The sequence below is a fragment of the Falco rusticolus genome, chromosome 13 (assembly GCF_015220075.1).
Source record: "Falco rusticolus isolate bFalRus1 chromosome 13, bFalRus1.pri, whole genome shotgun sequence".
In the NCBI taxonomy this organism is placed as follows: domain Eukaryota; kingdom Metazoa; phylum Chordata; class Aves; order Falconiformes; family Falconidae; genus Falco; species Falco rusticolus.
Window position 1 is genome coordinate 1802217 of NC_051199.1, and position 23984 is coordinate 1826200.

At 44.4% G+C, this 23984-nt stretch overlaps 2 protein-coding genes across 5 annotated transcripts in view; both read right to left on the reverse strand.

Moving 5' to 3' along the window:
- The window catches only part of UBXN7 (UBX domain protein 7), a 28555-nt gene extending 19413 nt beyond the window's left edge, over positions 1-9142 (reverse strand). For both annotated transcript variants that reach the window (XM_037406358.1, XM_037406359.1), the window contains exons 1-4: positions 9013-9142; positions 5656-5803; positions 3594-3661; positions 600-665 (exon numbers count right to left, since the gene is read on the reverse strand). In XM_037406358.1, the coding sequence (XP_037262255.1) occupies positions 600-665; positions 3594-3661; positions 5656-5803; positions 9013-9085 (355 nt within the window). In that variant the 5' untranslated portion in view covers positions 9086-9142. The remainder of the gene's footprint in view (positions 1-599; positions 666-3593; positions 3662-5655; positions 5804-9012) is intronic.
- A 4271-nt stretch (positions 9143-13413) lies between these two features.
- Positions 13414-23587, reverse strand: RNF168 (ring finger protein 168). Of its 3 annotated transcripts, none has more exons than XM_037406984.1 (6): positions 23255-23587; positions 22265-22341; positions 18129-18305; positions 17325-17449; positions 16942-17029; positions 13414-16279 (listed from the first exon to the last, which is right to left on the reverse strand). In XM_037406984.1, the coding sequence occupies exons 1-6, from the start codon at positions 23553-23555 to the stop codon at positions 15218-15220; spliced, it is 1830 nt and encodes a 609-aa protein (XP_037262881.1). In that variant the 5' UTR covers positions 23556-23587; the 3' UTR covers positions 13414-15217. The 3 variants fall into 3 exon arrangements, with proteins under 3 accessions (XP_037262881.1, XP_037262880.1, XP_037262879.1); XM_037406983.1 differs by having other exon boundaries at positions 13414-16282; XM_037406982.1 differs by having other exon boundaries at positions 13414-16300.
- Between the last annotated feature and the right edge of the window lie 397 nt (positions 23588-23984).

Genomic DNA, 23984 nt, shown 5'->3' on the forward strand with positions numbered 1-23984 from the left:
ATGAGAACCTTGTGGATGAGCAAGACAGAAGCCTCAGGGCTACTCAGATCTAATGCAAGTGCCAGCATGACCACTGGCCAGCTAAGAAAAATTCAGTAGATGAACTTAATTTATACATGGGTTTTAGATTCTTCCCCCTTTTCAATTCCTTCTAGAGCAGGCAAAGTTGTTTGGGTTTTGGTTGGTTTTTTTTTTGAGAGAGAGTTATCATAAAAATATTTGCCATATCAAAGCAGACAGAATATACTGTCTGCAGGTTTCACTTGGGTAACACAGGCCAGTGTTTGGACCAGCATCCTCACTACCTGCTTTGTATGTCCATCACTCAGTAGTCTCCCCCACCAGCTACCCCAAAACAATAAACTAACAACCTTAACTGTACCACAAACATGGGAGAGACATCAGCAAACAGTACTGACACTGCAACAACGAACAGCCTATTAATGTTATTAAAAAAAGATTTTGTTACACAGGAGGCAATTTAAAAACCAACCACTGAAAGCTGTCCTAGCTTACAGCAGAAACTATTGTTCAAACTTATTTGCAGTGAAAAAACATAAATAGCAGAACCTCTAGCTCACTGATCTGTAGAAACTTACTGGTTTCTGTCTGAAAATCCCGAAAGCCATCAAATATTGAGCGCGCAGGTCTGCGTCTTTTAGGAGCTTAAAAAAGATAATTATTTCAAGAATTATTTCAAACATATACTATTAAAATAATTACATATTAACACTTTCCATAACATGTGTGGGAAAACAGAATAGGTACCCAAAGCATGAATAATACGGGAGTAAGGTAATTAGGAAGGGCTGCAGGGTGGGAGGATGGAAATAGGCAGTTTGTAAGACCCACTTCCTAATACTTTCTCCCTCCAGCAAATTTTACCCCAGGAGCAGTTAGCCCTTTCTGACAGGCTCACCAAGGCCCATAAGTATGTAGAGGCAGTGCTGTCACAGCATCAACATGTCACAATTCCAGTCAAGATTTTTACCAAAGACCTTCGACTAGATGAAAAACTTGCAAAGATTAAACCCCATGGGAGAATATTTTCTCTGTTAGGAAACACATTTGTTTTTTCCACAGGGCATTTCTGTTCTTTTCCGATCTCTTAACCAGATCCTGTCCCAGCTGCTTGGCTGGCAACAGCCACATTCTTCCATTAGATCCACTATCACTATCTGCAAGGAAATCTTCAGACCAGATTATCTGCAGCTGCACAAAAACAGCAGCCCAGGCAGATAACTGGATTAGTACCTGGAAGTACCACTCAAGTACAGCACAATCCTGTACTTGGAATAAATCCTGGCAGGCAGCTCTGGTCTGCATTCCAACTATTCAGCTGCACTACTATTAACTGAAAGCAGAAGAATTTTAAGATGTAACTTTTCAAAGCCTAATTGTTACAAGACATAATAAATAATAAACAAATAAAACAAAGTGAGATAAATCTAACATATACCCACCGGAAACCTGTGTTAAGAAAAATCCATTGACTGTGAGAAAGCACAACCTATGCACAGGTCACAAAGCAAGCACCTCCAAAATTCCATTTTAGAGACCTTTCTGGCTCTGTACCCATAGCATGCGCAGCATCTTTCAACTTATGCCACAACAAGGGCATAAAGAATGGAACACAGTTGTTCCTTGCATTCTTGGTGTACAGAGTATGAAGGAAAGAATTAGTGTATCTGACACAGGCTATCACCGGGGAAAAAAAAAGCAGGCCTGAATGAGGAACATGCCTGTCAATAATGCCTAACTCCAGGAAGTAACAGCTCTTTCACCACTAAATGCTTAGGCATAAACACAACCCATTAACGCCAACTTCAGAGCAACTCAGGCTACAGCTGAGAATAGCAGCTGAAGGACCACTTCGGCAAAAGCAGCATTTCCCTTGCCCAGGCTTAGCTACAGCCTGACAGTGCTGGTGAAGATGTTCACAGCAGTCTGGAGAGTTGTTTTTCTGATACCCTTTGTACTGCGAGATGGGACCCATGTATCTGGCAGAGCACAAACAGACAGGGCCATCTCTTCAACTGGAAGAAAACCTAAGTTCATATAACCACCTCAACATGACCGTTAAAAACAGACACCAGCACATCCCCTGCTTTGAGGTTAGAGCTGAAAAGACCAAGTGAAGCATCCCTCCAGTTTCAGTGAGCTTTTCAGGCTGCTTCATGGTATAAAAAGAAGTGGCATTAGTGAGCATATTAGCACGGGTGAATCAGACAGTGCCAGGAGGCTATCACTGATCCACAGATCACTTCAGCTGGATGGTCAGTGACAATGCATCCAAGATCAGAGTGTGACCGGTAGGTAGAACAGGACAAAGCGTCAGGGTCATCAGATCTTAATCTTGCACTTCTTAGATTCTTGAACCCATAGGAGTCCACAGACCTTTGTAAAAACTCTGTTGGGCCACAGGAACTTCAGGCCTTCAGAGACCCCTCAGCAGGGCACTTTTCTCCAGAACCACCACTCAGCCTGTGTATCCTGCCTAAAGAGCTCCTCTCTGATGTTGAAAAAAAAGGATCAAGAGAAAAGCAGTTCCAGAGTAAACCTGAAGCTTGGCCTCCTTCTCCTTTCTATCACAGGAACTGAACAACAGCAAAAAGCATTTCCTATGGGTATGAGGCCACCTTAAAGATGAGCAGTTGCATGTCCCTTCTTGATAAAAAGGACAAGACTCTCAAACCACTTGCCGTGATAAAGGCCACACGGCCAGCCAGAAATGGCCTGCTCAACACAAGAAGGACAGACCATCACAAGGCTAGAGGAAGTAAGCGTAAAGAGGGCCTTAGATCTCCATACAGACATGGACACTGTGCAAAAGGAGAGGATAATGGACCAGGTAATCCAGTCCTGCTACGGAAGTTTCACCCCTGTGCTGCTGTAAAAGAACCCCTACAGCAGAGATTTCTGACTGAGGTTTTGAGATTCAGAACATTAGCGTATTACGTGAGTACTAAACAGTGTTTTAGATGAGCACCCAAACAAAAACAGCATTACCATCACCTGTTTCCGTACAGAAAAAAAGTTTCAAAGTGATAAACAGCTTCAGAAAACAAACAAGAAAACTAGCTGCATGGTGCAGTTGACAGAGCAAATTAAATTCCCACACGAGAAATGGAGAAAGTTATGAGTAATCATACAGTTCACCCCTTCTTTCTGATCTGTCATTTCCCCGAGAAGCACGCATTTGTCCTCTTCATTTTCATTCACCACTTAAGGCTCAATCTTTTATCCCACCACCTTGAACACTCTCAGAAGTGTATCACATGGTTCTGAACCCCCTGTACGCAGATGTATACTCATCATAGCTAATGGGCTGTTGCCTCACAGTTGCATGAAACGGGAGTTAACAAATTAGTACCACTAGGAATGTAGCATCTCTAATGTGTGAGGTTTTCAATAACAGTGCTGTTATTTCCAAGTCAGCAATCATGTTACGTGGCTGCAGAATTGCGTCAGGGGAAAAAAACAAGAATAAAAATACATACAATGCTTTCTTCCTATCAGCAAGTTTTTCTCTTGTCATTTAGCTCATTTCAAGGTAAAGAAAACAAAAAACCAAAGTAAGAACACAAGCCTACCTCCAAACAAGGGCTCAGGTTCTACTAAAATTTCCTGTTTTTGAGGAATTGGAGCTCGTACTTCATCCCTATGAAATTGGAATGGAAAAAAAAAAAAAAAATCAGACAGATGATAATATTCGAAGTACTACATAAGCCACATCCCATTGTGCTCCAAAGGCTCCTGCAACTTGAACCAGTTAAGGATGCTGCTGTACCACTGCAAAGAATCAACAGACTTGGGGTCAAAAGGGACCTCAGGAGACCATCTATTCCCACTCACAGCAACGATGCAGGATTTAATACATTCTGCGTCAAGTTCTGGCATGGAAGACCTTTGTAAGTCTTAAGAGAAGATTACACAAACCCCTGGGTGACTTGATCCCAGGCTCTGTCCATCTACTGTTTAAACATTTTTTTCATCTTTAATAAATTTCTTAAAACTTGGAATAGTTTCCTAAAACTTTGCAAAAGCTGCTAATTAATCCACTTGCCATCCTCCTCCCCTGACTGTTTACACAGAGAGAAAAAAACCCATTATCTTCCTTATTACCAGCTTTCTTCTGTTGGAAGACTTTTTGCTTCCACTTGAAACTCACAGTCCTCTCTTTTTTCAGAGCAAGGAAAACAAGATGGTCAAAACATCCATTTCCCCCCATTCCTGAAGCAATTACTTGCTTACATAACTCGTCTCCCTGGTGTATCAACAGCTCGCTTAGGCTTGCAGAAACTGCCAGGTAATCTGAAATTAGGACTAGGAGAAGAAAGGAAATCACACGGGCTCTGAAACAGTATCACTTACTCAGGGTGGCCACCTGGCCCGTAGATCTATGTAAAGGAGGGCACAGGCTCACCCAAGGAAATTCATCGCTGTGTCCTGCCTATGAACTACTCCTGAAGTGCCCTCTTCCCTCGGACTCTTCAAAGTTGTAAAGTGTGCAGTTTGTGGCTCGTGGTCATGCAGTTTCAAAAAGTAACTCATAATGCCAGCAAGATGCACTAACCTTGCTATTAACCTCCACATCTTTGACTGCTGTTGTGAAGCTAGTTATTCTCCATTTTGCATTTGCATATTTATTGTTCTCTCTTCCTAGAAGTAACACTAAGCTGACCAGCACCTGGAGGGTGTCAAGTATAAAAAAGAAAGTATTCCAATAAAAACTTGAATCTTAAGTCACTGGTGTGCCAGAAGTTGTCTACAAATAAGAACTCCAACACCAACAGATACACAGCTTTAACTTCATTACCTGTCAAAGGTTCAAGCAGGAAGGCACTTGACATCAACTATAAAAGTCAGTACTAAAAGAATTGTTTAAATTTATACATGAGCTTCAGAAGTGGGAAGAATTCTCTTTTAAAGTTAGCCATCTTTTTCCTGAAATGGAAGATTTTTATAAAGACGAAAGCATGGCTAGGCTTAATTTACAACATTTAATGAATGTGACTTACACCAACTGGCTTCCAACCAAAATATTCCTTTTATCCCAAGCAGACACATTAACAGGCAGCAGTGAAGGACTCTGCCATGCTCAAGTGGAACAACTCTTCCCTTTACTGGCACCTGACATGTAAGACATTGATGTAGATTTGTAGTTGTTTATTCCTCTGCATACCAGTGCACACCATCTGGCCTTTCCAGTGCCAAATCTGGTCACGCTTACAATAACACAGTAAAACCCTTACAAACGGAACTAAATAAGAACTAGAAAACAGAATTCTCTAACTACAAAGTAACATAAAGCAGTATTTCTGGAGCAATTTAAAAGAATCTCTTACTACTGGATTATTCCCCTTTAATGTCTTGAGCTATGTCTACAAAATAAAAATGCTATGTATAAGCTACGGAAAACTTCTGAGGTACATGCAAGCGAGTAAGTTTTGTTAGTCTACATACCAACTTACATAGTAAGCACTTATTTACCCAGAATATCGAAGATCAGTTTAACAAGATCAGCAAAGAAACACGTGTTACAGTGAGTTGACAGCAAGTTAGAAGTGATAATTGCCTTATTTATTCTGCCTTACACTACCAAATTCTTAAGACAGAATACTCATTTATACAGACATGTTCACAGGTACATACTCAGTGTGCGGTCGAACAGCAGACACCCCTGCCGAACTGGTGCTAGGCTCCTCTGCTATGCCTCCACCATCCAGAAACATGGTGACAGCCATCTCCAGATTATTGTTGCATGCTTCAAGCATATGCTTTCCCACGCTTTCACTGGCACCTGTAATGCCAAAGAAAAATTACAGCATTCTTTGGAAAGCATTTTGATTGGAAGCGTTAGGAACAGCTGACTGGTAAGCTTTCTCTCTCAAAGCACTAATAATTAGAAAGAAAAGTTCATCAGTTGCCATTTATCTCTGAAGTACAGCTATGAAATGAGACAAACATACATATCTCACAGGGGTACTTCTCACCATCAAGAGAAAACTTAGTGGAAGCCATCTAAGAGGTTTTCGCAAGTTTTTTCTTTTTTTTTTTTCCTTTTTTTTTTTTTCTAGAAGTCAGACCTTCTCCTGGTACATTTTTCCAGATACTAGTAGGCGTATGCAAAAAAATGAAATCCTAACTTAACCTTTTTAACAGGGAGAATACTAAATCAGCTGCTAAAGTTTTTTTACCCACTTAGAACAGATATTTAGAGATGGAAGAAAAGACACCCTGTTTTACTGATGGTACTAAAAGGCAAAAACAAACCAGTAGAAGCTCAGTTCACATAAGACGTGGGGGGGCGGGGAAAGCCAGGAGGCAGAAATGTCTACATAGTTATCTGTATAATGACCAACATTTATTAAAATCTCTCCCAAACATAACTAAATCCAGTCTTACTCTTGATGCTCAGAATGAAACAGTAGTTTTTAGCATCACTCTTTCCTCAGAAGGTCAGCCTCTACCTCCCAATTCTCCTCAAAAATCGTCCCATCAACAGAAGGACCCTCATCAATGGAAGCTCTCCTACAGCCAACCCTTTACACATCTACTTCCTACAGCATCTGTCTCTACAGGTGGTGGGCTGCCAAAGGGTTTATTTTCCTATGGGAAGGTCGACAGAGGAGAAGAGTGGCAAAATGCAGCTGAACCAGTTTGGCAGTAGCTTTTGGAACAGTAGTAATTCTTCCCGGGTTCACTGCAAGTCACCAACATGAAGGAAACACTTTCCCCAGCATCAGTGTCACAGGTAAGATCAGTCCGGGCAAAACACATTTGGACATTTCTCAGATTTTCTGGGAAAGACTCAAGAAGCTCTGGTTTGAACAGAGAATACACCTTGAAACTGTCGAGATAAATCAGTTCTAAATGACCTGCACGATTACGTTAAACCCTGGAGAACGTCAAACTCTCTGGGGGAAGTGGTTTTCCAAAGAAACCAACCTGACAAGACAAATGTACTCAGTTGGCAGCCAGCTGTATTTTAAGACCTTAACTGAGATGAAGAAAGCCCAAAATAAAAACTAGTGACATCTCAAAAAATTATGCAAGAGCATCAAGATCGCATTCTTCAAACAAACTGCTCTTTACCATTTTCATCTCATTTCAACATCAGCTGTAGCAAATAAACAATATCTGTTTAATTTGGAATATGCACACCAACCTACAACCTTGCTGTACAGTCATGTGAATTCATTCATTTACAAGAACCAGAAGAAAAATTATATTCAACCCTCTTCTATATAAAGAGATACCAGCACATAAAGTGCTTGTACTGATTATTCATCACTCCTAGGGAAGCTGCCATCATCACCATATGAATGTTTTCAGTGCTTGCACTGGCAAACAGAAAATACTAAATATTTGTTCAGACTCAAAAGCAAAATTCAAAGAGATCCCATCATTTCACTGGTAAAGACACACAGGAGCTACGTTCTCAGAGCAATACTTTTCTGGATGAGAGCACCAAAGAGAACACAATTCTGCCATCTCGGCGAGAGAAGTATATCAAGAACTCCTCCTCCTTCCTCACTATCACCTATGCTTGAATCAAAACTGCCGTATAGCACTCATTCAGGCTTTCCCCGACAGACAGGAATGATTTCCATTCACTTAAAACTCAAAAGTTGAAAGCTGCTAACACAAACTGCCAAGGATGCATGCGTCTGAGCACCTGTCAAATCATGCCAGTATCGGCAAGACAAGTTCTACACTTTTAGACGTAACCTTAAAATCTATCAAAATGGAAGGACAAACCATCAAAACTACTTCGGTAGTGGATGGGTGAGCCCAGCAGGTTCCTTTTTTTCCTTTGTAGAAGCATAAGAGGGTGTTCTTACATTTAGCATAAACGACCTGTGCAATCACAAAAAGCTGTCAGGAAGAGCAAACTAGCATGGTTCTGCCTGTTCTTGCTCATTTTTTAGTGAATATCTCAGGCACTACTGAGAACACAACCCAAGCTACACACAGGCACATACTACAATGAAACGTGTTGGCTGTAGTTTCTTTTTATGCAGAGGGTTTACTCTAAAAGGCTTCTTTAAGGACAGCCGAGCGATCAATAATTTCCCAGTTCCACGGGACATTCACAGGGTACTACACACCCACAACATCCCTGTTCGGGATGTGAGTGCCTACTAGCCTGAGTACAGGGACACCACCAGAAACCGAGCTGCTGAGAGCAACCAAACCAAAAGCAGCTTCACTTACATCAACTAATAAGTCAAAAATGTTTTATTAAAGACGCCTTCAGTATTTCATACGTAATGCCATAAGCAAGGGGGAACTATAGCGAAACAGATTAAACACAAAAGTGGGTCAAGCGCTCAAAGTACACAAGCTAAAGCAGGAATTACCACCTGCCGCAAACTTCAATTTAAAGGCGACTTGCTATTTTCGGCAGCAAACCAAACTGTCCGAAAGTTGGCCACACTTTTAAGGTATCGTTTTCTCTTTTTTTTAAACGCGGACTCAGGGTCCGGCTCTGCTATCCTGCCGGCCGTCAGACGGGTCGCGGGGCGGAGCAGCGCGCACGGCCGGGGGGGAGGACACGCACCCGCACCCGCGCCGCCGGGAAGCTCGGCCCACCGGGACAAGCGGGAGGCGCCCCCAAGCCGCCGCTAAGACCGAGGGGGACCCCACGACGTGCAGGCCGGAGTCACGGCGGGGGCCGGGCCGGGCCTGAGGCACCAGCCGCCGCGGCGGGCCGGGCCCCGCTGCGCGCCCGCTGACAGGCCCGGGCACCTCGCCCCGAGGGAGGCCGCGGCAGCGGCGGCGAGGCCTCCCGGGACCGGGGAGAGCGCGCCCGGGGCCGCCCGCCGGCGCCACTCCGCCGCATCCCGCGCGGCGCCTCACGCCGCGGCCCGCTCCTCCCGCCCCCGGCCCGCCGGGGCGGCCACCCCCTGATGCGGCGGCGGGGGCCGGACGGGAGCCGCCCGTTAAGCACGCAGACGACGGCGGCCTCGGCCGAGCTCGGCGGGCCCCGGCTTCCGTGTGCCTCACCCGTGATGGCGGTGAACTGCTGGATTAACCCCTTCAGCGCCGAGGAGGCCGCCGAGCCCCCGTGCGCCGCCATCTTGCCGCCGCCGCACAACAACACGCACGCCACCGGCCCGCCCGCTCTGCGCAGGCGCGGCGCTCGCCCGCGCCCTTCCTCTGCCCGCCGCCGGGGAGGCGCCTCGGGCGGGGCGGGGCGGGGCGGGGCGGGAGTTGCCGTGGCTACACGCGAGCCCCGCCCCGCCGCCTCAGCGGCTCCAGAGAGGCGGGAATTGCCGTGGCAACGGGGTCCGCCTCGCCTCGCCTCGCCCCGCCCCGCCGCCGCAGCGCCTCCTCAAATGGCGCCCGGGCGGGCTGGCGAGCTGCGGGTTTTTTCTGCGTTTGAGCTTCCCTGCTTCCGTTAGTCGGGAGGGCCGGGGCCTTACCAGCAGTGCTGAGGCGAGGCCCCTGCTTCCACGTGGACTTACTATTGTTACAGAGGCCTACGGTAAAGCAAGGGGGCTAGCCAGCCTCGACCCTCGCGTGGGAGTAAGGGGCCACAGGCCCTGCAAGGGAGGAGGTGGCTAAGAAACGGTATGCCTGCTCCTGTCGAGTGTTTCAAAGAACGTCTTCAGAATTTCTTAGTGATTAAGTATTCTTTATTGTCGGCGCCGGGTGTACGGGGGATCCTTCCACCAATCGTACACACCCAGAGGGGCAGATTATCTTATATTTATATAATGAAACAATGAATATTCCATTAATGCCTATACATATTCATTACCTGAACCCGCCTACCCTCGCTTCGTATGCTAATTAGCTTATCAGTCTTTCACGCTTGCGCAGATTCTTCTAAAAATTGTGGGCCGGGGTCTTTAGAATGTGGGCAGTGGTCTATGGGAGGAAGGCCGTAGGTCTTCCTCATGGTGTACTTTTCACCTTAGGTCTCAAAAGCGATGAGTTGGCAGACTTGTAGAAATCTTTCCCAGGGTTTTTACAATACCCCTCATAATTTTACTCAAGGCCATCCTGCTGTCCCGTTATCTCCTCGGTAGGGCAGCTTGCTTTGCAGATAAGGAGGACAGCTCCCCTTTCAGAGATTTGTAACTTTCTTGCCAGAACAGTCTATATGATCTTTCAGACATTTTAACCCCTTTGTCGCTATACAATTACAAGCTTATTTATGCATTAAAATGAATATTGGTTTATGAATACAAACTTGACCATATTATTTACAGCTTATTCACATCACGAGGGAGCCCATTATGTTGTCTAAACTCCCAAATTACCAAACTCTGATTTAATGTTTAGCTCTACGTTAAAAAAATCTGTGCACAAAGTTTAGGGCAAGCTGACTCTCTGAGAATTAAGGGCTTCTAATCAAGGGAGCTAGCCTTGGGAAGGATGGGAAACAAAGAATGGATGGGGAAAAGAACACTGTTCTCTTGAGTCATGCAAAAAGAAGCCTCTGAGTGAGGAAGTTGTGGGCAGAAGAGGAGGCAAGTTCACAGAGTGCTGCAATCTGCAGAAAGTTGCTTGGAAGTTAGGACAAAGGTAATTGTGGCAGTGGGACATCATGACCTCTGACTCGGCCCCCCGAGAGAGGGCAAGCCCCCGCTTGGGGAGCTTGGGGAGTTGGTAATGACCTTAAGTGGTGCTATCTGAGGATGTGCATTAGAAGTGAGAAACTTGTAACCAGTTCTGGCCATGACTGAAAATGAATATGTAATGTACTATGAACGTGCAAGTGTTCCACCGTATAGAATGTGTGCCCTTGAGTAACTTGGTGTGCGTGTTGGGCAGAGCAATCCCCTGTGTATCCAGTGCTGTAAATAAAGAGAATGCCTGCTTCGTGATGTTACATAGTTGTTGAGCGGTTTACTCCCAATTTTAGTGCCAGTTACAGGGTATCCCTTGCTATCAGGATACCTTTGCTGTCAGCCCTTGAAAGTCGGAAGAGAAAAACCATCACAAGCAGCACGTTGGGCATTTTTGATCCCTATGCTACCTGCAGAAATCACACCCATAGAAAAGGAGCATTCTACCACTTTCAGTTGTTTCTCAACATAGCATGGTACGTGGCTGGCCTGCTGCCAACACTGTCAGCAGGCTGGAGCACCTTGTCATTGACACGTGTCAGCCAAAGGGAGTACCACAGAAAGCAGAGATTTCCTTGAAGTCTCAGAATTTGAAAGTTGCTTCCACGAAAACCGGTAGATCTGTTCCCTCTCTTGCTTCTCTCCCTACCTCCCATCTCCACACCAGCTCTACCCCTTAGGGAAGCAACCAAGCCTCTCAAAGTATTTGGGGTTTTTGGTACTTGCTTTTTTTCCCCTGGCAATTGGATGAGCTGAACTTGTTCACCAAGGGGACAAATAAACCACTAGAGCTAGCTGAATGCAGGTGAGCTCACCCTTTTGAGCAGCAGTGAACTGTTACACCAGCTCAGACAGCCTGAGTACCGACTTTCTTCACAAACATTAAACCAGTCAAAGCTGATTTCACCTGCTTCAAAGCTCCCACGTTGTAGCAATGGAAACAGCATGTGAGTGCAACCAAAATCCACTCAGCAGTAGCCGCATTCCACCCTCTAACTATAAAAATCTAAAAGGACAGGCCAAAGAAGCGTCTGGTGGGGATTATTATGCCATGAATGCAGCAAGGAAAGTGATTATCTTTGGAACCTGGAGGCCTGCAGTAGCCTGCCTCGAATGCAGCTGCTGGTATAGGTTATAGGTTTTGTATATTTTCCAGTTAAGGCTGGGTTTTAACTGATGATCAACTTTTTAGTCTTGTTTTTTCCGTTCTGCTTGAAAAACCCAACGATTCTTATGTACGAGGACATTCTTACACTGAGGACAAAATCCAGTAAGTTGGAAAAACATAAATACCTCCAAATACTTTAACACACCCTCAATACATACACACACCAAAATAGACTTTTGTACTATTTAGACCAGGGGTCCTCAAACTACGGCCAGCAGGCTGGATACGGCCCCCCAGGGTCCTCAATCCGGCCCCCCGTATTTACAGAACCCCCCTGCTCTGCCCCCGCCAGGGGCTGGGGGGGGGAAACCAAGCAGCCACAGATGACTGCCTGCCACTTCATCTGCGCGCCGGCCCCCTGGTTAAAAAGTTTGAGGACCCCTGATTTAGACCTTTGAAATGGACAGTTTCTGTAATTTGTCTTTCTTTTCAACAGAACCATCGCAGCAAGATTTGCTATTGATGGTGTGTGCAAGATTGACTGAAGAGTAAGATGCAGAAAAGTCCCCCTCTCCCCCTCATTGAACTTGTAACCAGGATTACTGCATTTCATAAACTTATATTTAGAGACACATAACTGACACATTAAAAGGGGAAAAGAAAGAATCCACAGAACAGCCTGTGGAGAAAAAAGGAATGAAACTCATGTTAAATGCAGCAATCCTGTATGCTGGGACATGCCTTCATGCACAGCTGAGCTACTTGCACAAGGCACATTGCTGCCAGAAAGGGAAATTCTCCCTTCTCCTGTGCCCTCTCCCCGCTTGGTGCTTTTCCCGCCCCTTTAACATCTGGAATTAGATCATGGAGAGTCCTCAGTGCCAAAGCTAGCACAAGTGAAGGAGCCCTGTCATTGGCAGTGAGCTGTTAGGGCAGCTCACTGCATGTTGCTGAGGTGTACTCGGCTAGACTGCATGATCCTGCTGAATTAATGAGCTCCCATGCCACGTTTTTTAAACAGAATGCCTCCTATCTTGTATTACCTAGTGTCAAGGGCAGAGCTAGCTCCAAAACAATGAAAACAGTAGATTACGTTTAACCCTAATGAAAATCAAAGCTGTCAGGGGGTATGTATTTCATTTCCAGCTTCATTCTGTTCAGCTCTTAAGAGTTTATCTGGATATTTATCTGTGTGACCACACATGCTTCCCCTTCACCAGGTATCTCTCAAGCATCAGACCTGGCTGTAAAAGCATCTCCAAAGCCAGCACTGCTGTGCTGGAGTATAGTGATGACCTGTGAAATATACAGCAATTAACCAGAGTCAGAATTTGTAATACTTCCAAGATTATTTCTTATATATTAATGGGTGAAAACACTTGAGATTCAGACTGGTGCTAGGCATTAAAGGCAGTGGTTGAGAAGAACAGGGCAGATATTCAAAACCCTTCAAGGGGTACAGCAGGACTGTCAGGACCACAGAAAAAACACTGCAGACACAGCTGCATCAGGCACAAACCTAGGGTTTTGGCAAGAGAGTGCAGGAGTGACCCGTGTGGGAAAAGGCCAGAAACTGCCCTGCACTGCTCTAAACCATTTCCAACCTGCTCTGATCCTCAACAACACGACACCAAAATGACAATAAATCAGAGGAGCACTTGAGAATAGGCAGGGGTCATCAGGAGACATGGTTGGGAGGGAGGAGCTCCATGCCAGAGCAAGTTAAAAGCAGACACCATGCTTTGGAGATTTATTTTAACATGAGGGTGAATAGACTTAAAAAATAAACTACTCCTCAGCTGCTTTGCAAATGGAGAGTTTCCTTTTTATGTGCTTACCATGTGTCACTAGCATGAAAAGAGTCAATCTCTCTGCCTTAACAGCTTAATTCATGAAAGATATATTTGACTGCATGGGTAAGACAGAAAGCAACCCAAAGGTAAGGATTAAACAGAAACAGATCTATATTGAAGGAAGGTTTCCAGCACGATGCTAGAGACAGCAAGAGGGAATTACTTGCAACTGGTCACCTATTGTAACTTTCTCAAAAAGTGTCATTTATTTTTGAGAAACCCAGCATTACTGAGACATGCAGGCAAAGAAAACAAAACAATGAATGTTTTCGGCTCGGTGTGCTGTTCATGTTTCAAATAAAATTTCAGGTTTTGTTTCATTTTTTAATACACCAAAAGACAAGTATTTTGTTACAAATTTCCTAGAAGCCAGTTAAAGCCTATAGAACACTGATGAGGTTCAAAAGAAGCATACATTTAAAACACGTGCTAACTTGGATGACCAGTACACCCACTTCAGCAATGTAGATTGGTGCTTTGCTCTCTTTCAAACATGTATAGTGGAAAAATACCTCATTACAAGCAAAGAAAGGCCAAAACCAAAGATGGGTTTATAATACCAACAGAAAAAATGATCCATGGAAGAATTCTGCTGAGCAGCAGCTGGTTAACTGTTCACCAGCCTCAACTTCCTACAGGCCTCAGCTTCCCCATGTCTGAACTGCAATTCTTTTGAGTGATGGTAGTTTTAAACCCAACTGGAAGACACCATTTGGTAGTCCCTCTAAAAATGGAGAGGAACAGTTACAGCCAGGCAAGGTAGTGACATGAATCTTTAATTATATTTATGTCATTACTGACAACTCTGGTTTTCCGTTGCTTTTCCCCCTTTTGTTTTAACTTTCTCCATCATAATGGTTTCCTGGACTAACTATTTTTTTATTATGTGGTTTTATCAGACTCAAACCAGTTTGCATATGAAAATTAAATAACACTAAACATAGGTAATATCAGACAAGAATAAAGTTACAGAACACTAGCAATAAAGGAAAGTATCTTTTTCTTAACAACAGTGGCAGTCAGATCTGCAGAAGTCACCTCTATGAACAGAGGTAAATACAAGCCCAGAACCACTTATCTATTGGTATCTATGAAAGATCCTTGGCTTTGGCAGCGGGAGAACGACCTGTTTTTTCCCTCTTTGTCTAAGAAAGGGGTTAGTATATGAGATGGAAAGAGTGTGTCTGGCTGTCCAGTTATATTCTTGCTGTCATACAAACAACGCAATTCAACAAATATCCTGAATTCCAGCAACATGCTTCAATTTAACAGAACACAGCTATACCAAGCCAAGCTTCAGCGTTGCAGCTGGCAGACCTCTGGAAATGCAGAATTTTTTGCTTGTTTCCTCCATGGAATATGCATCCTTTCCATAAAAGGCAACCATCAGTTATTTTTGTTTCTAAACACTTAACAATACTCACATTCAAAATTATGTAAATGCAAGTGCTAGGAAATAAGCTGTAGTCAGAAGAAGACCAATTAAATTTTAAGTCCAGGGGTGTACATTTTTAAAACATCTCAGAATATACAACACCTCTGTGACCTAAAGTGATGCCCCTCAAAACCAGTAACTTTAAAACTGCTTACAGGAAGATCTGCCTATACACAAGAGAAGGCATTAAACCATGGTTTCCATTCTCATTCCACCATGCATCTGTGGTTCTGCTGATCTACTCCACAACAGAACTTTTAAACATCTGAAGGATGGTCTTTTGCTTACTAGGCAGTGAACAAATATCATTTGCATCACTGGTATTAACGACACAATTCAAAACTTTTCCTCCCTTAGTGCTATGCGATTTCATTCGGACTCTGGTAGGGGACTGCCAGTTTTCATTGCAAGAACCTCTCCGACTCTTGCGGTGATTTGTTTCGGCCTGGTTTTTTGGTACCTTTGAGTCTTTTGCCACCTTAGAACTTCCCTTTCTAGAAGGAGAGTCTTTCACAAACTGAGGCGGCTTGGTGCGAAGAAGATACTCATCTGGAGAGCCCTTCTGTCGATTCAGTGTCCTTTCCTCCTTGTTGATCCGTTTCTGTAGTTGCAGAGCCAGAAGCCTGTCCTGCTCCTCTTGCATACGCCTTTCATGCAATTCCTGCTCAAAGGCTTTCTGCTTTTGCAAGTTAAAATCATTTATCTGCTCCCCTTGGTCCTCTAAACTTTCCAGAATAGTTCGTCTCTTCTTACCAGGCATGCACAAGTCAACCACTGCTTCAGCTGGGGCCTCCAGTGACTTTCTTTTTGGAGTCTCCTTTGCGTTCTGCAGTCCCTCTGGTTTCTCTTCATCTGAGTGTCCAGTCACTTTTATTAGATCACATACTTCGCTTTTGTGGTCAGACATCACAGAATCTGTTGCTGACTGAGTACCAGCGCAAGTTTCAGCAGAGTTTTCCAGGTTTATGCTTTCTACCTGTGTTAAACTGCCACTGTCTGTCTCAATTCTACCATATTCTCTTTTGGATCTACAAAGAACTGTTCTAGACCCTTCCCCTTCTGTGATTCTATGAAGCACATGTGGAACTTCATCTCCTGGACAATTTGGTCCTGGTGTTTCTTCCTGCTTAATGGCAGCAGTTTCCCCTGAAGCTGAGGCACCAAAATAGTTCATGCATGATTCCAAAAACAAATCCTTAGGACTGGAATCTTTAATCACACCGGTCAGCTGTGGAGACAGTGTTGGCATTTCCTCTTGCTCATCCTGCCATGCAGAACCACTGCCTTCATTGACAGTGGTCTCCTGAAGAAAAGGGAGAGACTACTAATAATGTAAACTTACCAAAAGCCAACAGGTATAAATGAAACTCCAATCTCTCTTCTTGTAGCTGCACTGATCATAGCAACTCTGGGATATTAACTTGGACTGTTCTCTTTTAAAAAAAATATATACTTGCTCAACAATAATGAAACTATTTAAAACCACCTCACAAGCCTAGCTGAAGGACTGCACAACTGCAGCATTCTGCTCTTATCAACCACTCAATCAATTGGTCAAGCCTACCCATCTTCTCTTGAAGCCCAACAGGAAAGGTAAGACAGACATATGGAACGATGAAAATTGGAGTGCAACCTTCCTCCAGTGAGCTCCAGAACCGTCATTTTAGTTTTATACACCCTTGGTTGCAAACCAGAGCTCGCTGAAGACAGGTAAGACATACGTAAGGCTATACAAAAGAACTCTTGAAGTAAGCTGCAGGTGTGCCTCTGTGGACTGCCAAGCGTGGCTTCTTGCCTTTCCGCTTTGAGGAATCACAAATACTGAAGGTAATTCAAAAAGGACAAGATAAACTGCCCAGCGCTGATGTGCAAGGGGTATACAGGATTGGCAATCCTATACACAAGGGGAAAAGAACCCCTAATTACTAACACTGAGATTTATAACAAAATTATTCTAGTTACCACAGAGCCAGAGTCACTCCTGCCTCTTTCTGCTGCTCTAGAGAACGATGCTGATCCCAATGTATGATGAAGTTTTGGAGACAGATACCTTAAAAGGGAAAAAAAAGCAAAACAAAACCTTTTTAAACTCTTTTTCTTTAACTGTCAGTCCTTTGCATTAATCGAGATCTTCAGGTTCTTTCTGCCAAACAAAAACAATAAGAGAAGGGCAAGTGTTCCCTTCTCCTCCGTATTATCCTATAAGGAGACATTTTGACATTCAACAGTTAATATTTGCCCCAGATTACCTGGGGAAGTTGGACCACAGGATTCCAGGGAAGCTAATGGAGCAGAGGGACACTATACCAAGAAACAGACCAATAAGAAAAACTTTAATTACTTACTTCTGAATGTCTCCAGAGTTGCTTGGTTTGTTCTTCATCCTGCACAAATTAGCTGGGGACATTTCAGGTGAGGGACTGCCTATTGGTGAAGGACTGCTAGGCACACGTCCTTTAGAATGATCATTCTTCAATGACAAGTAAAAATAGCATTATGTAAAACAAAACACAATACAAACTGGAGAAAACCCAGAGAATTACTTTGTTTCTGCTGCAGAATGAATTACTTTTGTCCAATGAACTTGAGAACTTTAAGTAATGGATAGTTACAGTCAGAAATGTTACATGTTCTGTACACTTGCCTGTACCTAGCATTAAGGGACAACAGGTTTTGCTCTAGTTAGTACACAGGCTTCACCGTTAGGACTATTACTGGGTAGCAAAAGCCAACAAACTAAAACCCCAATGCAAATTAACAAAAAACCCCCAAAACATAAGGTAAACTTTCATTGTACATTCCTTTTTTCAGGTTACAGACCTCAATTTCTTCCAAAGAAGTATTTTTAAAATCATTAAGAAAAGGAAGTATTTGGAAGAAAACCAACGTTTTAAACTGTTCCACAATGCAAACATCCAGCATACGTTTCAAGTGCATATTACACAGGTGGAAATGGTTGGGGTATTTTACCCTCCCACTGGCTCTTCAAAAATTAATAGTCAATCAAAGATCTGAAGTACTGGGGGCTGACAACAGCTTCTAATTACATTTAAAATAAAATTTATATTATTCAGAATTCTAACTTTTGCTTTGAAAAGTAGCTTGCACTATATCAACATTTTCTACTGTCCCCCTTGATCCTAACTCACCAGGCTGTTACTCAGCTGCCAGGCCAACTCTTCATCTTGCTTAAGCTGTTTCTCCATCTCCCTCCGTCTTTCTTCCGCCAATCTGTTTTCCTCCTCCTCTTCTGCTAGAAGCCGTTGAATGTATTCCTCACTTGCCTTGTTCTCCTCTTGTTCATGCGCTCGCCTTTCTGCCTCCACCTAAGAAATTTTTTTAAAATACACCTGGTGACTACTGTCAGGCCACACTACGCCAGAACCTCTCAGATGTGAATGATCCACTATTCACAGAGACTCCGCACACTTCAAACCCAGTATTTAATTACACAAGCCTCCAAAGAAATAAGAATCAAACCGATACTGCATGGAGAGTCTCCAGCTTGATACCACTGACCTACCTTTTGGTAAGACTATACCACTAACCCTTGCTCTCCTGCAAGGTTAAATTCCATTACCTTTTCAAAATGTTAGTAACAAGAACTAAGATCTCCAAATACGCGGATCTACAGAGAAACTCAGATCAAGATTCTTTACAAGGCTGGTTGCCAGTTAGACCACAGCATTTGCTCAACCTGCTTGCATAGCCGTAATCCCAATATTGGTGCAAGATGCCCAAAAGACAGCACACCTCTCTTCTGGAAGAGTCCTGCTCTCTTGAAACACTCAAAGCCCAAAGGGTGAGACAAGAATTTTAGATCCGCCTTCCTTATAGCAGATGCCCACTCTTGATAAATCAGTAACTCCACAAGGACTGCAAAGTACTTCAATAAAGCTTTCTTAACTGGGAAACGAAATTTGGAACCTTGCTTTAGAGACGAGTGCCAAGCTGTAATACTACACAAGTTATGTTATGGCCGAGTTTGTCTCAGATCCTGTATTGATGCCTTATGATTGGCACCAGACGTACTTGTTTCACCGCTTTTGGGCGCTATCTCCATTAACACGATTGCTGCCGAGCAATCTTGTCCCCTAACTGCCATAAAAGAGAACCCTACAGTCCTCTGCTTCGTGTATTACCCCTGCTCTTGTAACAACCACCAACGGGGCTGTCAGGGAAAGGAGCATTCCGACACTATTGCCAATTGTAATTCTTACTACTACCATGTCTGAAGTGGAACAAGATCCTTAAACAGGCAAGCATTAAGAGTTCTTTCAAATATTTTCCAATTTTCAAATGAACACAGATCACACAGGGAGAGAGCAAATAAGAACCTGCTGTGTGTTCATTACTGAAGCTCATCTAATTGTGGTCTGTTACTTAAGGAGGGAAATCAAGAAGGCACATACAAGACTAGAGCCCAAACAGTTCCAGATTTTCACATTTGCTAGTCTGAAACACTTAATGTGCATTTGGGGACCTATAAAATGCATTCCAGTATGTGTGGGCAGGGATGCAAATAGTGAGAGGTGACACGCTAACCCCAAAAGAACTCTTCTGGAAACACGAGGTATTGAAGCTCAAGATCAGCGCATCCCTACAAATAAGAAATCAAGCAAAGGGGGCAGGAGACCTGCAAGGATGAGTAAGGAGTTTCTGGCAAAACTCAAACAGAAGGAAATTTATGAATGTGAAAAAAGGGACAGGCCACGTGGGAGGAATATAGGAACGTCAGAGCATGCAGGGATGTGAAGAGGTCTACTAGATATTAAAATCTGGTGAGGGAGGTCAAGGACAATATGAAGGGCTTCAAGTACATCAGCAGCAAAAGGAAAAACAGGGAAAATGTAGGCCCGCTGCCAAACGAGGCATGTGCCCTGGCAACGAAGGACACAGAAAAGGCCGTTACCAAATGCCTTCTTGTTTCAGTCATTACTGCCAAGCCTGGCCCTCAGGTATCCCAGACCCCAGAGGCTCAAGAGAGGAATTCCAGAGAAAGGAAGACTTTCCCTTGGTTGAGGAGGATGGGGTTACAGATCATTTAGATAAACATGACACCCACAAATCCATGGGTCCTGATGGGATGCACCCCTGAGTGCTGAGGGAGGTGGCAGATGTTATTGCCAGGGGCAAGACTTTGCAAGGTCGCAGAGAACAGGAGAGGTGCTTGAGGGCTGGAGGAAAGCCCTTGTCACTCCAGTCTTCCAAAAAAGTAAGAAGGAGGGCCCAGGAAACTAGAGGCCAGTCAACCTCACCTCCAGCCCTGGAAAGGAGATGGAACAGCTCATCCTGGAGTTCATCTTAAGCACGTGGACGAAAACGTTACCAGAAGCAGTCAACATGGATTCACCAAAGGGAAATCATGCCTGACCAACCTAATAGCCTTCTATGATGGAATGGCTGGCTGGGTAGACAAGGGGAGAGCGGTGGATGTTGTCTACCCTGACTTTAGCAAGGCTTTTGACACTCTCCCATAAAATCCTCATAGGTAGGCTCAGGGAGTGTGGGTAAGAGGGGTGGACAGGGAGTGAACTGAGAACCGGCTGAACAGCAGAGCTCAGAGGGTTGTGACCAGTGGCACAGAGTCTAGTGGTTGTAGGGGTCAGTCCTGGGTCCAGTCCTGTTCAACATATTCATCAGCAACCTGGATGAAGGGACAGCCAAGGTTGCTTGATTATGCAAAGCTGGGAGGAGTGGCTGACACCCCAGAAGGCTGCACTGCCATTCAGTGAGACCTGGACAGGTTGGAGAGTTGGGTGGAGAGGAACCTAGCTCAACAAAGGCAAGAGTAAGGTCCCTCACCTAGGAAGGAATAACCCCATGCACCAGCACAGGCAGGGGCTGACCTGCTGGAAAGCAGCTCTGTGGAGAAGGGTCTGGGAGTCCTAGTGCACGGCAAGTTAACCATGAGCCAGCAGTGCGCCCTTAAGGCCAGTGGGATCCTGGGGTGTTCTAGGAGGGACAATGCCAGCAGGTCGAGAGAGGTGAACCTGCCGCTCTGCTCTGCCCTGGTGAGGCCGCATCTGGAGCGCCGTGTCCAGTTCTGGGCTCCCCAACTCAAGAGGGACAGGGAGCTACAGGAGAGGGGCCAGCGGAGGGCTATGAAGATGACCAGGGGACTGGAGCATCTCCCTGATGAGGAAAGGCTGAGAGAGCTGGGCCTCTAGCCTGGAGAAGAGAACACCAAGAGGGGATCTTATCAATGACTACAAGTACCTTAAGGGCGAGCGTCAGGAGGACGGGGCCAGGCTCTGTTCAGTGGTGCCCAGGGACAGGACGAGACGCAACGGGCACAAACTGCAACACAGGAACTGCCATCTGAATACGAGGAAGAACTTCTTTACTGTGAGGGTGACAGAGCACGGGCACGGGCTGCCCAGAGAGGCTGTGGGGTCTCCTCTGGAGACACTCAACACCTGCCTGGACACGACCCTGTGCAACCTGCTCTAGAGGAACCTGCTTTAGCAGAGGGCGGGACTAGCTGATCTCCAGAGGTCCCTCCCAACCCCAACCACTCTGTGACTAACAGACCTGCCTGGGCATTCTGCTGTGTGGGTACCACTACATCTTTCGCAGCCTGTGAAGCACACCTACTTGCCAAGGACAACAAGACAGCATACGCTACTGGCACAACTGAGAGGGTAAGGTAGGAGGTGTAGATCAACTAGCACAAGAAAATTTGTGTTGCCTCGTGTCAAATCCAAGGCTGGTTTAAAACTTGGTCAAGTTAATCAGTAGGAGAATAGAAAAGCAATAGATGATCAATTTGTATACACAGGTGCCCTCAGAAACACAGGTGTTTTTAGAAAAAAATGGTGTATGAATAGGAATTGCTTGTTCAAAGACTAAGTGTACTTGAAGGATCGTGTGAGTTAAAGCAGGCCAAAAGAAGATTATGATCCAAGGAGGACCTTGGAACCAAGGCAGAGACCGGAACCGAATAGATGAATCAACTGGGACAGAGTCAGGTGATGGATTCACAGAACTGACAAGACCAAAGGAAACTTTGAAAAACTTTGGACATTGAATAATGATTTGGTAAGTGTCTATAAGCTGTGCTGCCTCCCTTTGTTCTCTGCCACTCACTGAGGTGGTGGCCCAACTCTGAGTTGTGATTAAAGAAAGCCTAGCAGTACCCATGTCTGTGTGAATTTTTCCTTTAACAGCAATGCCCTTTTAAGTTCCTTTCTTTTTCATCAAATAACATTACAGCTGTTTGTGTGAACAATTAAAATAACTAGACACTAAACATTTATGCTTTTTAACATATTTTTAGACTTACCTTGCTAATCTCTGCTTCATATTCCTGCCTCAGTTCCCCAGGCTTGCTCAGCTGGTGTTGTGGATGGGGGACACAGACTAATTGAGAGGAAGAAGAGGGGCAGGGGGAAAAAAAAAGAGGAGTGAGGAACAAAGCATGATCACAACAGTGGATGATGAAAGATTTTAAGATTACTTCCACACCCTATCACAGGAATGTTTTGAGTTAAATCAAGCGCTGTGAAAAAAACCCACAGCACTTTGCACTAAAAAAGGAACAAAATAAAAAAGCACTGTGTTAGTGAGCAGCAAGAACAGTCAGTGTTTTCCAAGCATCGTATATAAAGCAAATACATATGCTGCTGATAACTGACATCCCTTGCTTTTTGTGATGAAAAAGACTTCATAATACTGCAAGTGGAATGACGTGTCACAAAGCCAACCTCCCAATTAGCCTCCCCCAAGGGAACTTACAACATAATAAACCCCAAAATCCTTCTTCAAAGAGTTAATCAGATTTCACTTCCTTTTCTCTGACACCACAATTTTAGGCTCAGAGACTCTCGCACAGACTGAAGCCCTGGAATTTCTAACCAAACTAATTAACAGTGTCTAAAACTTGAAAATTTTCTAAACACTTCACTTAAAACTTGACAGTAATAAATACACACACGCAAACATTCCACTTACAGACTTTACAGCTGAAGCTGTATCAGTAAGGAATAGCAAGGCTAGGCAGCCATACATGGACAGTTTGTGCAAAACGCATGAACACACATCCACTTCAGTGATCACGCAACGTGACTTACCCTCTGTGCTACAAACGAAAGAGGCACGGATGGCCATTTCTCTGCATCACAAGCCCCTTTCACAGCAGAGCTCTGACACTGCATTTTCTAGCAGTAACACACCTGTCTATGAGCAGTTTCTTATTTCACAGCATCCACAGTCCACCAACAGTAATTACCTTGGTAAAACAGAGACATCCCAGAACAAGTGACATTTTACTTACTTTCCTCTTCCAAATCCTGTCCGTTAATCCTACGTTCACACTCCTCCGGGTAATTCTTCTGAATTTTTTCCCAGAGTTCCCAGTTGATAAGTGTATTTCTGCGGGCATTATATCGTGCCCAAGAAGAGACTCGACGCCGACAAAAAGGGCAACAAAGACTGGCCTTTTCAACTGTCAGCTGGAAACAAGAATTACAGAGGGTATGGTTGCATGGCAGTGTCACAGGCTCCACAAAGATTTCCATGCAAATTTGGCAGAGGCAGTCAGACAAGGAAAGCGGAGCCTCCAATTTCTTCGACATACTGACACAAAGTAGAGGAACAAGTCTAGTACAACATCAGTACCTGAAAGCAAAAAAGAAACATTGATTTTACTTCCCGTAATGGATATAAAAGAAAATACATAATGCTCAGGTTTACGGCTACTTTATGAAAATGTTCGTGGATTTAAGAAGTCTGCTGAAGTGGTTACTTTTGTTTACAATCGGAGAGATTCTCAGCTGCCAGAAGATGACTCTGCTCTTTCCAGAAGTCATGAAGAAAGGGTAGCAGGATTTCTTTCCTACTGCAGTTTCCTGCAAGTTTTAACAGGTGCTTTCAGGATAGCAAGGAGGTGGTAAGGAGGTGGGGGGAAAGATGAGAGCTCTTCCAGCATTTAGTCCTTACAATCAAGCAGCTATGCTCACATTTGGTGGATATGTTATCACAGTTACCTTAACCTTCCATTCTGT